Raw genomic sequence first — 16,154 nt, forward strand, 5'->3', positions numbered from 1 at the left:
TGATTACACGCACACACAGATCTGAACACACACACACAGATCTGATTACACGCACACACAGATCTGAACACGCACACACAGATCTGATTACACGCACACACAGATCTGAACAGACGCACACACAGATCTGAACACGCACACACAGATCTGAACACACGCACACACAGATCTGAACACGCACACACAGATCTGATTACACGCACACACAGATCTGAACACGCACACACAGATCTGAACACACGCACACACAGATCTGAACACGCACACACAGATCTGATTACATGCACACACAGATCTGAACACACGCACACACAGATCTGATTACACGCACACACAGATCTGAACACGCACACACAGATCTGAACACGCACACACAGATCTGACTACACACACACAGATTGAGATACGCATTTGCAAATAGTTTTGCAACAATTATAACTCCATAGTAGTGTAACAAAAACATTGTTACCTTTGAGTGACAACAGTTGGTTTTCAGGTCCAGTCACTTGGAAAGCATATAGACACCACAACGCTCGCATCTTGAGAATCTTAATTATAGAGCATGACTGCCTTAACTGGAACTGACTTTTGCAACTAGATCTGCTGCTGAACTCGCTCTGGGCGAGCAATGCATGCAGTAGTTGATGTCCTGCAAGTGGTACATTTGTCACAAACTTGGTGGTGCTGTTGGTACCACTCTTTAGTATATCACACACATGCTCATGGGGAACTCGGGTGCAGAGTGTAATCTTCTTAAAAGCAACTGGATTGCAGGACTATCATGTTACGTTGTCATTGTAGTGTCATTTTGCAGTCATTAGCCTTTAGTCATTAGAGGAACAGAATATAAAAACAATGGAAAGTTGCTCCGGTCAATAATTTAATAAAAAGAACACAATGCAAAGGGTGACTTTTGTTTGCATCGAGGTGTTCTCAGGTGAGGTGAGTCCTTCTGGGCTTCAGGTGAAGTTTTTTGTTGTTGTTGTACTGCAGTTGGCCACAGAGACAAATTGGTTGCTAGGTGTAATAAAGGTCTTTGTATTTTAATGGTATTATAAAAAATAAAACTAAAGGATGTTATCCCAATTTAATGTGGTGTGTCTCAACATTATGTTGTAATAGTGGTATGATATTATAAAAATGGAATATATAACTTTGTGGAATTTACAACAAAAACATTATATTTGATATTTGTTGATTCATTTATTTTATTGAACCTGCCCACAGTAGCTTAGAATGGCTATTAATGACATCAGACAGTTCAGAGTGATTCTGGAGCCTTGATTGATTATTACTGAAGCATGCAAGAGAACAAAAACAAGTGCCATTGCGTGTACACGTGTACCACACAGGTGTCTTCAAGTCTATGTGGAATGTTGCATTTGATGACATGCAGAGCACATGTGTTTAGTGAGCTGGAGGAGCGACAAACATCACAATCACGTTTTTATATCTTTATGTGTGCAATATCCATCAATTTTTTTTTTCAAGAAATCAGAAACTGAGTGACCAGCTATCCCCAATGTTGTCCTTATCAAACAAGATGAAACTCTGAATTTAGCCGACAGACTTTGATGCTAATTTTATGCTGACCATTTTGAAATAGATTTGCTGTATTAGCCTGTTAAACAGGTGCTTGCAGTGATAATGTATAACCTGGATTCTGTCTCCACTGAAGGATATGTGTTGTTGTTTTTTTGTTTTTATTCAAATTTTCACAATGTCCTTAACATCAGTGAGCTAGGACTGGGACTCGTACCAATTTCTAACTTCAGTTTTATCACAAATTAAGTATAATTTTTTTTAGAGAGAACCAGGAGTGTTGAATAATGTGAGGGGACCTATCCAAACTCTTTTGTTTGGAAAATTAAATGCATGAGTTATTTTTTTTATACCATCAAACCGCAACAGCTGCCACCACATGACTGAAAAATATGAAGGAATATAGTGTAGTAAGAAGAAAAACAATGAGGGAAAAAGCTGACAGTTTGAAGATGGTTGGTCCTTGAGTGTCTGCTGCTCCTAGAGTCACTCTGTGTACACATGAGCTCACATTGTTATATCTGTGAAATGGAGTGTCTAGCACCCAAGGACAATTATTGAAAACAGAGTCGACTATCTACCCCTCTGTAACTTTCCACTTACATTGTGGACAGCCCAGTGAAAGATCGGAGAAGAGGGAAAGGCAGCACGTGAAGCGTTCTCACCACATATATGAGATAATATTAAGCACTCTTCAGAAGGGGCACCACATCCATTGATTGATTAATCGATTTATTAATTGATAAGGAGGAAAATAAATCACATCGAATGAATCAGTCTTATATCTGAAAGTTCCTATATATTCCATGCCAGTCTCCGACAGGCTATACCTGGCATTTATTCAGTTGATTGCTCTTGTAAATGTGCCAGATTGGTGCCAATTATTGTCGTGTCTGCATTGTAATGCACAACTTTGCCTCTCCTTGTTATAAAACAACGTGCATCCAAACAACTTTAGCCAATGCAACCTCCTATGTCTGATGCTTAACGAATACTATAGCATATCGGATTGTCAAAAATTGTTAGGTGTGTGTGTGTATGTCGTCATGTAGGCTATAGACTGATTGTCTTGGCTTGCATCCGTGAAATATTGTAATGTTATAGGCCTACTGCATATTGAGAAAATTTAGATCGGTATTGCGCAACAATGGGGAGATGGGGACCCCCCGAATATTGACGGGTATTTCACACACTGCATGGAGTCCTTGGCGCTCTTTTACGGATTACTAATTCATTCCTTTGTCTGGAAAGAGAACTGGCCTCTACTTGAAGGAAAGTAATTCAATTTCTAAATAATATTTGAATTATAGACGCTGGGAAATTGGAAACTCACTCCTTCTGTCATCAATATATGCAACATCTCAAAAGAACCAATGGAGGCACCAAGAGCTTGTAATGAAACTGTTTTTGTCTATAGTTTAGGATTATGTAACAGTGAAGCAAATCTAAAACAATAAATGATACTGCTTCAGTCAGCCATTCCAATCGGACAAATCTCTGTCCGTGTCTTTTGAGTTTATAATAATCAATCAAGGCTCCAGTTTCACTCTGAGCTGTCTGATGTTGTTAAATGGCTTTCTAATCAACTGTCAGCAGTTAAAATATATAATGATTCAGCAAATATTAAATATCATACTGTGTCACAATGTTTAATGTTGTCATTTTTATAATATCATACCATAATTACAATATAATGTTGAGACACACCACATTAAATTGGGATAAAATCCTTTTTAATTTTATCTTTTATAAAAACAAAAATTTACCAAGACCTATACTACACCTTGCAGCCAATTCATCTAGGTGGTGAAGAAAAACCTTGAAAACCCAATGTGCAATGAACCATGCAACTGAGAAGCCAATCTCAAATACAAAATTCATTCAGGGCTACAGTATGTGCTGGGTGACTTACTTTTATTGGAGTGAACAAGCAAAATCTTGGAACACATGAACGTTTTATAGTACATTGATGTTTTTCATAATTCTCCAGAGTGACTTTGAGATATTTACTAGGATCTACTCTTCTATATTATACTTTCAGAAAACAGATACTACTGTACACAGAGTAACACTAACAACTTGTGCTAATCATTGGCTCTGATGCCTCGTTCTGAGAGTTGTTCCTGTTCAATTTCTCATTCTCATCATGTTCTGTGGTGTCACCTATTGGTGTCAGTGGTTGTGGTGAGTGCTGGACTTTCACTTTGAACACATCCCACTTCTCAGGAAGCATGCCTTTGTTGAAGAGCACAGAAGCCAAGAAGGAGAACAACAAGATGGCAGCAATGGCAGACAGCACGGCGATGGTCTTAACTGGAGAGTACTGGACATAAACACCGTCCTCAAGAGTGCATCCTGGGAAGTGTATGACTGGTGCTAACCCTAGTAGTGGGGCTCCACTGAGCAGTCTTAATGGTATTCCCACCAGACAGCCCATAATAGCCCCGTAACCATTGGAGATGTTGAAGAAGAGGACGCAGAGGAGTTGAGGGAAAATTATGTTGTAGGCCACTTCAGCAGCCACAAACCAGAACAATAGCATGCTGGTTTTCAGGCTGGTGAGTGATGTACCAACCAAGCCCAATACCAACACAGAAGCACGGATCACCCACTGAATCTCTCTGTCTGATGCCTGAAGAGGAAAAAGAAGAGGGAGAAGAACAGGTAAATGATAAATGAATGAGACTGTCCTGCTTTCAAATACCTCTATCCCTGCTTTCTTAGCTCGTTTACCATCATGCTACTTCCATTCATTCTATTCTGCATCCATTGCTTCCATTTTAAAATAAGTGTGACACCTTCACAATAGCAAACAATGGTTTAGTCAGGATATTTTTGTTGTGATGAAGCACATTGAAAAAAAATAGTGATTTTTTTCACCTGAGGCCTCAGGATGTTCTTGTAGATGTTGGAGCTGAAGACAGAAGCTGCAGAAAGCAAAGCAGAGTCAGCTGATGACATCACAGCGGCGGCCACACATCCAATACCGATGATGGAGATGGCAGATGGTGCGAGGTGCTGCAGGGCGATGGGCAGAACTAGAGCTGCTTCCCCACGTTCAAATGGAGATGGTGAACCATAGGTAGTCAGGTTCCAGTCTGAAGCATGGACACAAAAGAAGGAAAGACTGAAAAATGGTCACATTATCTGTCTTAGTCTGCTGTATATACCAAGAGGTGAGCGCTGTGTGATAAGATTGACAAAGCAGAGAGGGCTGTGTTGATCATTTAACCACGACCTGCTATTCAAATCACACCACCCAAATGCCCCAGGTGTCTATCTGCAATGATATTCCTCGGGACATGCTGAACAAGTTTGTCTTAGTCTAGCTGTGTGATATCCTCATCTTTTCCCCGAATCAAGAGACTCACATACAGCATGTTCACCAGGATCTGCAGCGCCTCTTTGACCACCAGCTCTTCATGAAAGCAGAGATTGAGTTTCGTATCTCCTCAGTTTCATTCCTGTGTTTTGTCTTATCATCTAACAACATTCAGATGGACCTCGCTAATGTTAGTACTGTAGCTGGCTGGCCTATGCCTACCAGTCAAAAGCTAGTGCCAAGTTTTCTCAGGTTTGCTTAATTCTATAGAAAGTTATTTAGGAAGTTTCACCTCGGCACCCACGCTTGCAGTTTGTGGTGGGGGTGGATGCCGCGGATGTTGGCGTTGGGGAGATGCTCCCTCATAACTCCACTGAGGATAAGAAACTCCATCCCTGTGCCTTCATATGTCAGAAGCTTTCCCCTACAGAGAGGAATTCAGATGTGAGGAACAGAGAGCTGCTGGCAGTGAAGGAGGCATTGGAAGAGTGGCTTCACTAGTTGGAGGGAGCGAGCATCCTCAGCTTGTTTGGATCCACCACAAGAACTTGAAGTACATCTGCAGCCAAGCGACTCAACACCAGACAGGCCAGGTGGGCTCCACTTTACTCTTCTAAGAACACTAAACCTGACGTCCCGTCTCATCTGTTTGACTATGACTCCTCTGCCAAGTCTCCAACCTACAATCGGCCTCCTTCCTGCGTTGTTGGAGGTGGGTTGTTAAAAAGAGAGTCGTACAGAGTCCTCTCACTCCCAGGTCATCCGTTAGGCCCACACCTTCTGCTTCTCTTGTAATCCTTGAGTCCAGCAGACTATCTTCATCATAAGACAGTGCAACTGGTTTTGGTTTATGGAAAAGGAGTTAGGGGAGTATGCAGCTGCTTGCTCAGTATTTGACCAGAACAAAGCCTCCTGACGTCCTCCTCCAGGACTCCTATACCCACTCCCGATGCTGCATTGTCCCTGGTCAGGCATCTCTCTGGACTTCATCACAGTCTGCCTCCTTTTAAAGGTAACACTACCATCCTCACTGTTGTTGACAGATTCTCCAAAATGGTTCATTTTATCCCTCTATCCCAACTGCCCACCACAGAAACGGTGGAGGTGTGGTTGTCCCATGTGTTTTGCCTACATGGCTTTGCAAGTGATACGGTTTCTGATCGTGGACCCCCATTTATGTCAATGTTTTGGATGGTATTTTGTTCTCTGTGTGGAGCCATGGTCAGACTCTATTCCGCCTACCTTCCCCACACCAATGGCCAGGACCGAATGGCTTGACCAGGAGCTGGAAACTGGCCTACGCTGCCTCCTCTCCAAGAATCCAGCCACCTGTAGCAAACACCCCATCTGGGTTCAGTATGCTTGCCATGCTGTCACTCTGGTCAGCCTCTCCTGAGGTGTAAACACTCATCTGTCATCGTTGTCGTGTATTGAATGGGGCTCGCCAGAACAGGATGGCTGATTGCCGGCAATTACCTGCTCCCTCTTACTGGCCTGAGAAAATGATTTGTCTGTCAACGCTGGTTCTCCTCCATCAAGTGCTTTCACAGTTCACAGTTGTCACCTTGGTCGTTGGGGCCAGGCCAGTACTCGGTGGATTGGGAGGGTTATGGACTGGAGGAGCGATTGTGGGTTTCCACCAGCAACATTAAAGACCCAGACTACCATGTATCTTGGCATCTGCCCTCACTATTCCACTTTCACGTTAATTTCAGGAGATGTTCAATTGCACTTAAGCTGAGTGAAAGGTGGCTTCCATAAAGTCGACAACCTTCTGGTTGGACAGTCTTTCATGACTGTTAAAGTAAATCATAAATCATTTGTGTTCTTACATTAATGATTGATAAATTGATAGATTTTTGTTTTGAAATCATTTAAAAACCAAAGAAAACAAATAGTATCATAAAAGCTTTCAAGAAAAATTGGTTAAGAATAACAAAATGGAAACAGAAAGAATATAAAACCTTTACAACAAATTCAGATAAAAGAATTCTCAAAAAATAACACAGTTTACAGTTTACAATGATCAGAATATAAACAGTAGCTTTGACAGTTTACCTCAGTATGTAAAAGCTTTTAATACCTGTGGATGCGGTGGCAGCCCCAAGCAGTATGGGAGGTATCATAAGAACAAGATAGATGAAAGCAGCAAGAAAGCATGAGCGCTTTGCTGTGGCTGAGGAAGAAGCTGACATGGTCCTCTGGTGGACGCACTGATATCCCAGACTCCCCAGTGCCTTAAAAGTAAAACAGTTAGATGGTTAACTTAATTACCAGTGTGGCATCTCCGTAAATCAGTCAAATGATAGTTATTTCCCTTGGACACTTCATGCTGTTTTTGGTATTAACCTCTGGCCACAAGCTGTTTTAATCTTTAGTTACAGTGAGTTATTTCACAGTAATATTTGTTGTTTACTTACAAAGAATAAGAAATCATCAATCATGATCCAGGTCTTTTTCAGCTCTGGTTTACCAATCCAGGGAGCGTGTAAGGTGTTGTTCATCAACGTCTGGCTGATATCCGAGACAGAAGGATTCATCAAAACAAAGGGAACACAGAGCCACTGCAAAGACAAATATACAAATGTAAATGATCAACACACATTTTAAAGGTGTCCTTTGGAGTTGGTAGAGAACATATCAGGATGTGAGGGGAGGGGAGATTCCCCTTCACCTAAGGTGTGGCGGTCAGAAAGTCATATGAAGGGCAATTCTCTTTGCCTGAGGTCTTTACAGGAAGTAGGGGTGGGCGATATGGGCAAAAGATAATATCTCGATATTTTTTGGGATTTTGGCGATAACGATAATTAGTCAATATCCTTTAAAGTGTGATTGGAATTGTCTGAGTTAGGGCTTGTGTCTATGGAAATGATAATTTTTTCCTCCGTCTTCCTCGGCATCGTTTCAAGAATATTTGTGTCCAGACCGATCCACTGAAAACGACTGAAAAAGCTGTAGTTCCCATTCCAGGCCTATAGGTGGCGCTTCAAATTCACCAAAAACAGAGAAGAGGAGACGGAGCGAGCATGCGCAAAAAGCTTGCACGTCGTAAACAAACAGACAGTAGACGAAGAAACCAAACACAACAAGAAGAAGACGAAAATGGCTAGTGCAAGGAAACCAGAATCGTTTGTGTGGACCGATAATGAGGTCGAACTGCTGCTGCGACTCACACTCGACTACAAGGCGAGTAAGTTGCAAGAAACACGAACACAAGGATGTAGTCCGCCATTGTTGTTGTTGTTGTTATGAGACGTCGCGGGGTTCAGAGGTCGAAGGCAAGAAGTCGAGGGGTGGGGCGAATCCTGCCATGCTGTAGAGAGCTTTGCTGCACCGTGTATTAAGTGGATGTGAGGAGTTTCCGCGTGCGTTTCAATATTTTTAGCAAAGTAATTTAAATACTCGATCATGGAAATTTGCACGTCATCAAAACAACAATGACGATATTCTCGCGAACAATATATATCGCCCACCCCTAACAGGAAAGTAGATAGGATGACATTTATGGGAGTGTACCTATGTTCCCCGGGTCCTATGTTCCCCGTTTATCCCATAAAGGTCCTATGTTCCCTGGTTTGTTCATCAACTGGCAACAGCGGGGAACATAGGACCCTTTTTCTAAGAAAGGGTCCTAAGTAACTAACCCTAACCCTAACCCTTTTGGGGGAAAGCGGGGAACATAGGACCCTTTTTCTAAAAAAGGATCTTATGTTCCCCGGTCACATACAAAACGGGGAACATAGGACCCGGGGAACATAGGACCCGGGGAACATAGGACCCGGGGAACATAGGGATGATCCCGACATTTACATTCCAATAAAACATCAAAGGGTCACTGTCCGGCAGATGTAATGAAAACTGGCATAAGAAGGCTTTCACAGTGGAACAATGATGGCACATTCCATAGTAGGCTGACCCTGACTTTAGCTGCAGGCTGGCTGGCCCTGCTGTAGAGTAGGTTAGTGAAAACCCCTAATGAAAATAGATTATATAAAGCATATATAGCAAACAAACCAGGCTAATGAATATGAGGACCAGCTGTATAACATCTGTGTAGGCCACAGAGTAGAGACCTCCCAGAAGTGTGTAGGTAATGGCGACGGCAGCAGAGATCCAGATGCACAAAGCAAAGGACAAATCCAGGACCACGCTCATAATTGCTCCTGTCAAACACATTCATACAGAAGTGTAAGAATACAGTTTATTATACATATCTGGATGTATGTATTTAAAGTACATACATATATACTGTACCTAAACCAATTAATGTTGCTGGCACAGTGAGCACCTCCAGAATAATTGAAGCCAGGCTCAGTCCAGCTGTCACTACTTTTCCATACTTGATATGGAAAGGGTCCAGCATCGTCACATAGTTTGCTTCTCTCATTGGCTTGACGAACACCGAGCCAACTTGATTTGAGAAAGGACAGACCACAGGACAAATAGAAATAAAAATAGGGTGAGGAAAATTTCATGCATCCATTTCTTTTCAGCCTTTTAACGTGTAAAAGAGCAGAAAATAATGCAACCTGTGTTACTCCATCTCACTCTACCTGCACCTCATTAAATTGTTTATTTAGTTTGTATTTCAGTCCAGTCTTTTGTTCAGTCATTGTGGAGTCATTTGCTTAGTTTCTGATATTTTGCTTCCTTTCTTTGCTTTTGCCTTGTTTCCATGATCCTGCTTAGCTTACGTTATCTTGCTGTTCCTGTTTCTCTGATGTTCCTTTGTGTTTGCTTGTTCCTTGTATTGCCGTTATCCAGATTAAAACTTCGTCCAATGCACTTCCTGCCTGCTCTCATACATTTGGGTCCACCTTCTGCGCTCCAGCGTGACAAATTCACACAATCTTTATTACACCAATCTTTATTTTTGGTGATACATTTTTTGGCATTTCATTTTCCTCCTGTTTTAATTGTGTACAGTTGCCATTACATTGACATGTGAATTTCAACCTGTCTGTTTTTCAGCTGCATAATTTTATTGCATAATCACTGGTGCCAGTTCCCGTTCATGACATTATAATGCTGCATTAAAGAAAAAATGTCAACCTCTTTCTAGAAAAAGTACAACAGAACATCACTCACACTAAAAGTCCAACTTTTGTGTAAATCTTGATGTCACTCAACAATGGCAGCACCCATGGGGAGGGGATAGGATGTATTTTTAGCTGACAGTATTTGTATTAGTATACGTTTTTTTGTTGACTTTTGCAAACGAACTGCCTGTTTGCCTACTTGTACCTGCATGTAAGCTATGTCATCAATAAATCCCTGAAGTCATCCTGCTGCCTTCTCTGTCTGCGTTTGTGTCCTATCTCTTTTGCGTGCATCAAACTTCATTGTTGCCTACAATATGACTTTCAGGTTTAATTAAGTAGTCTATATGTGTGTAATTATACAGACAGAAATACAGTATCTTTTCAAATGTAAGTTTAAACTCTTACCAATTGAAAAAGACAAGCTGTATGCCAGATGCATCACGATTGTCCATGTTAGTCCCATGGAGGGCGTGTACACCATCTCAACTGTTCCAACAATGGCTCCTCCTCCAAACCATGTAGCTACAGGATGGATGATCACACATCAAGTAAAGGACGCAAAGCAGCGGACAAAAGGATGGGTGATAATTCATCATTAATAAAGTGAAAGGACAAGGAGACAGCACTGCTTTCCAAGTGTAACAAGGAATTAATGTCAAATGAATTAAACTCCTCCTCTGTGTAATTGTCTAGATTTTGAAAAAACCTGAAACCCAGAAATAAAAAAAATCTGTCCTTGGTGATGATGACTTAGTTAACCATGATTCTGAAATGAAAAAAATCATTCAGCAAGCTTTCAAGCTGCTTAGTCTTGGACACAATGCTGATTATGTTCAAATGTCGAGTAGGAGTAAAGAGTAAGCTGGAATTGCCTCAAAAACGCCTCAATTAAGGAGGTGCAAGTGACTGACTCTTGGAACTGAAGACCGTTGGCTGTTTTCAACTGTTTTTGTTGTCTTTTAAACTGAAGTTAGAAGATATGCTACAAAAAAAACCCAAAAACTAACGGCACTAAGTAGAGCAACATACCTCTGTCAGCGCCCAACAGTCCCATTTTATACTCAGTCATAGATGGCAGCCACCCAAATACAACTGGTGTTTGAAATACACATCCCTGCATTATTTTCTGAGACATTAATGAAAATGTTGAAAAACACTGACAATGAAGAGTGAAAAGATTGTCTGGGTCTGCTCACCCCCCCTCACTGTACATGAAAACCTTCACCTCTGTCCTACAGAGTCTCTCCAGGCACACGGCCCTGTGCAGTATTTCAGTAGTGAAATAATTCATGTGCAATATTTCAGTGTGTGTTTTTACTTTATTGTTAAGTTAATTCATAGCGTGTACTTTTTTATACAGTGTACATTTTGCTCCCTTTGTATTTCTTTGCTCCTCTCATAGCCTTTCTCTGCCTTTCTTCTCGCAAGCTAACTTTGAGAGACACACCCAAGAGTTCCAGTCTACCTGTGCCACCCTGTGCCTGTGTAATCGGCAATAAAATACATCTTATTGCGAACTGGAAACTGTGTGTGTCCTTTTGCAACACCTACAATATAGAGAGAGAGTTTTGAAATCACAGTCATACAGTTTCCATCCTAGTTTTGCCATCTGTGCTCTCCTCACCTGTCATTGTGAACATCCCCACCACCCAGTTTATGCTCCGGTTTCCCAGCAGGGTCATCTCGACTCCAGGGGCTGCACTTTTCTTCTGTTCCCTTTTGGACTTAAAAGAAGCCCAGATGCCGGTCCCAAGGACCAGGAGGTAGAAAAACACCATCGCTATCACTCCTGGGATGTTAACAGCCATGATGGACACGTTGACTGGTTTCTTCACTGGCTGATGTCTGAGTGTCTTGAGTTAAAGGTTGAGTATTTATGAGCGGAGGGATGGCATTTCAGCGGAGCAACAGGAAAAACAATGGGCTTATCAGACTGATGATACATTGAGGCCCTCTGGTGAAAGTAACTGGTTTGTCTGGTGATGTCTGGAATGTGTCAAATGAACTGCCACATTCTGGAGAAGCAACATGTAGTGTATGGAGTTATAATTGTTGCAAAACTATTTGCAAATGCGTATCTCAATCTGTGTGTGTGTAGTCAGATCTGTGTGTGCGTGTGAGGTGTATGGGCTGTCGTCCTCGAAAGGTGTCGGCGTGTAGTATGTTGATAAGAGATTCTTCGGAGGCAAGGCGGGGTGGATTGGATAGAACAATCTTTATTGAAACAGATTTCAAGCCAGCGTCCGAACCAGAGTGTGGCCACTCCCTGGTATTCTCAAATCTTGGCAAAGTGATGCCCAAAATACTTTGCCTTCTGCTCTATCAGAACTCCTCTCAGACCCTCAGTCTTAGGAGATCAACCAAAATCACCCCCGTTCTCTGGTGTGTGTGTCTTTTTAGAGTCTATTCGCTCAGGCCCGCCTGTTTCTCTAATTGTTTACCTTTTTGGAACTGAGGGCCCTTCTATCCTATTAGAAAAGGATGGATCTGCATAACATCTCTCTCTCAAGGGAATACGTGTACATGGAGGTGTGTGCGTAACTATGTTGATGTTAGTCTCTGTATACTTAAATGGAAATGTGTATATTAAGTCAACCCTGAGTCCTTTTCCTATCCTTAGATGGAAATGTATACATTGAACCTCTGAATCCCTCAGTCCTTGGTGTGGGCCTCTTCCTTTAGCTATTCTCTGACGCACACTACAGAACTAATGTGTTGTTATCCTGAACATGAGATCTCTACATTGTCTCCTTCCCAAATATACTTAAATGAAAGCATTTGATTCTGTCCTGTCACTCAGAGCTCAGGAGATATAAGAAACACTCAGACACTACACGTGCTTTATCATTTGTGTGTGTGTAATCAGATCTGTGCGTATTCAGATCTGTGTGTGTGTAAAAAAAACCTGCATGTCTGCATTCTGTAGTCTGTAAATGGGTACATAGATCTGTAAATGTCTGTCATCAGTTACAACTCAGGCAGGAAGCTCTGATTGGCTGTCTCTTTACACGTGACTTTTGCTACACTTCTGCCGTGGCAGATCTGCAAATGTGTAGAAAAGATTCGTGTGTGTAAATTCACTTTTCCTTTGCCCTGAGTTCAGGCTCACAGGCTCACGCTGCCTGGCTGCAGTAGCAGTACAGCCTACACACCACGAGTCGGCGCGTAGCACCCAGTGATGTTAAGCGTGTCATTGTTGGGGTAACAGATGATCGTTACCCCAACAACTTACTGTAAGTAAAAGTTCATGTTTCATGTTCATGTTTTCTAAAACATGAACTTTAACTTACAGCAAACAATCGAGAATCCATTGTGGTCTATGTACCCATTTACAGAATACAGAATACAGACATGCGGGGTTTTTTACACACACACAGATCTGAACACGCACACACAGATCTGAACACACACACACAGATCTGAACACACGCACACACAGATCTGAACACGCACACACAGATCTGAACACGCACACACAGATCTGATTACACACACACACAGATCTGAACACACGCACACACAGATCTGAACACGCACACACAGATCTGAACACGCACACACAGATCTGATTACACACACACACAGATCTGAACACACACACACAGATCTGAACACACGCACACACAGATCTGAACACGCACACACAGATCTGAACACGCACACACAGATCTGATTACACACACACACAGATCTGAACACACACACACAGATCTGAACACACGCACACACAGATCTGAACACGCACACACAGATCTGATTACACGCACACACAGATCTGAACACGCACACACAGATCTGAACACGCACACACAGATCTGATTACACGCACACACAGATCTGAACACGCACACACAGATCTGATTACACGCACACACAGATCTGAACACGCACACACAGATCTGACTACACACACACAGATTGAGATACGCATTTGCAAATAGTTTTGCAACAATTATAACTCCATAGTAGTGTAACAAAAACATTGTTACCTTTGGGTGACAACAGTTGGTTTTCAGGTCTCGTCACTTGGAAAGCATATAGACACCACAACACTCGCATCTTGAGAATCTTAATTATAGAGCATGACTGCCTTAACTGGAACTGACTTTTGCAACTAGATCTGCTGCTGAACTCGCTCTGGGCGAGCGATGCATGCAGTAGTTGATGTCCTGCAAGTGGTACATTTGTCACAAACTTGGTGGTGCTGTTGGTACCACTCTTTAGTATATCACACACATGCTCATGGGGAACTCGGGTGCAGAGTGTAATCTTCTTAAAAGCTACTGGATTGCAGGACTATCATGTTACGTTGTCATTGTAGTGTCATTTTGCAGTCATTAGCCTTTAGTCATTAGAGGAACAGAATATAAAAACAATGGAAAGTTGCTCCGGTCAATAATTTAATAAAAAGAACACAATGCAAAGGGTGACTTTTGTTTGCATCGAGGTGTTCTCAGGTGAGGTGAGTCCTTCTGGGCTTCAGGTGAAGTTTTTTGTTGTTGTTGTACTGCAGTTGGCCACAGAGACAAATTGGTTGCTAGGTGTAATAAAGGTCTTTGTATTTTAATGGTATTATAAAAAATAAAACTAAAGGATGTTATCCCAATTTAATGTGGTGTGTCTCAACATTATGTTGTAATAGTGGTATGATATTATAAAAATGGAATATATAACTTTGTGGAATTTACAACAAAAACATTATATTTGATATTTGTTGATTCATTTATTTTATTGAACCTGCCCACAGTAGCTTAGAATGGCTATTAATGACATCAGACAGTTCAGAGTGATTCTGGAGCCTTGATTGATTATTACTGAAGCATGCAAGAGAACAAAAACAAGTGCCGTTGCGTGTACACGTGTACCACACAGGTGTCTTCAAGTCTATGTGGAATGTTGCATTTGATGACATGCAGAGCACATGTGTTTAGTGAGCTGGAGGAGCGACAAACATCAAAATCACGTTTTTATATCTTTATGTGTGCAATATCCATAAAAAATGTTTTCAAGAAATCAGAAACTGAGTGACCAGCTATCCCCAATGTTGTCCTTATCAAACAAGATGAAACTCTGAATTTAGCCGACAGACTTTAAAGCTAATTTTATACTGACCATTTTGAAATAGATTTGCTGTATTAGCCTGTTCAACAGGTGTTTGCAGTGATAATGTATCACCTGGATTCTGTCTTCACTGAAGGATATGTGTTGTTGTTTTTTGTTTTTACTCAAATTTTCACAATGTCCTTAACATCAGTGAGCTAGGACTGGGACTCGTACCAATTTCTAACTTCAGTTTTATCACAAATTAAGTATAATTTTTTTTAGAGAGAACCAGGAGTGTTGAATAATGTGAGGGGACCTATCCAAACTCTTTTGTTTGGAAAATTAAATGCATGAATTATTTTTTGTATACCATCAAACCACAACAGCTGCCACCACATGACTGAAAAATATGAAGGAATATAGTGTAGTAAGAAGAAAAACAATGAGGGAAAAAGCTGACAGTTTGAAGATGGTTGGTCCTTGAGTGTCTGCTGCTCCTAGAGTCACTCTGTGTACACATGAGCTCACATTGTTATATCTGTGAAATGGAGTGACTAGCACCCAAGGACAATTATTGAAAACAGAGTCGACTATCTACCCCTCTGTAACTTTCCACTTACATTGTGGACAGCCCAGTGAAAGATCGGAGAAGAGGGAAAGGCAGCACGTGAAGCGTTCTCACCACATATATGAGATAATATTAAGCACTCTTCAGAAGGGGCACCACATCCATTGATTGATTAATCGATTTATTAATTGATAAGGAGGAAAATAAATCACATCGAATGAATCCGTCTTATATCTGAAAGTTGAAATTCTGATTACATTGACCTCCATCTCTGTCACACTGTAAGAGAAAACACAAATACAACAACTTAATTCAAGATACTTACTGAACTACTAAGGGACATGGATGATGAATAAGGACCACTAAACATATATACGTACATATATGGGGCCGGGTTGTCCCGCTGGTAGCCCCTCTGGGTGTGATTGTGCCTCCATGTGGTAAATTGGCGTTGTCTGCCTTTTCTTTTATAATCTGTTGCTCCGCTCCCGGCTGATTGTAATGATTTTATGCTGCAGCCTGGAGTATCCCTCCTCTCGTCCTCTGTGATGCTGTGCCGGTGAGGCCGAAGTAGTTTAACCCACTGCTGCAGCTTCCTGGACGGCACTGCTGTTTTGGCTCTGCTCTCTTCTTTGAC

General features: G+C 41.6%; 1 protein-coding gene across 1 annotated transcript; it reads right to left on the minus strand.

The window, feature by feature from the left end:
• Positions 1-3,594: 3,594 nt before the first annotated feature.
• Positions 3,595-11,714, minus strand: LOC141009031 (high-affinity choline transporter 1-like). Its single transcript, XM_073481434.1, has 8 exons — positions 11,531-11,714; positions 10,312-10,428; positions 9,119-9,274; positions 8,879-9,027; positions 7,285-7,428; positions 6,948-7,101; positions 4,423-4,640; positions 3,595-4,174 (listed from the first exon to the last, which is right to left on the minus strand). The coding sequence occupies exons 1-8, from the start codon at positions 11,712-11,714 to the stop codon at positions 3,614-3,616; spliced, it is 1,683 nt and encodes a 560-aa protein (XP_073337535.1). The 3' UTR covers positions 3,595-3,613.
• Positions 11,715-16,154: the final 4,440 nt, after the last annotated feature.

This window comes from Pagrus major, chromosome 15 (assembly GCF_040436345.1).
Source record: "Pagrus major chromosome 15, Pma_NU_1.0".
Classification (NCBI taxonomy): Eukaryota; Metazoa; Chordata; class Actinopteri; order Spariformes; family Sparidae; genus Pagrus; species Pagrus major.

Coding starts and splice junctions, on each gene's coding strand:
- LOC141009031 (XM_073481434.1), bottom strand. CDS start 11,714: ATGGCTGTTAACATCCCAGGAGTGATAGCGATGGTGTTTTTCTACCTC. Junction 7,102..7,284: donor TTGATGATTTCTTATTCTTT/GTAAGTAAACAA, acceptor TTTACTTTTAAG/GCACTGGGGAGTCTGGGATA. Junction 4,175..4,422: donor AGAACATCCTGAGGCCTCAG/GTGAAAAAAATC, acceptor TTTCCTCTTCAG/GCATCAGACAGAGAGATTCA.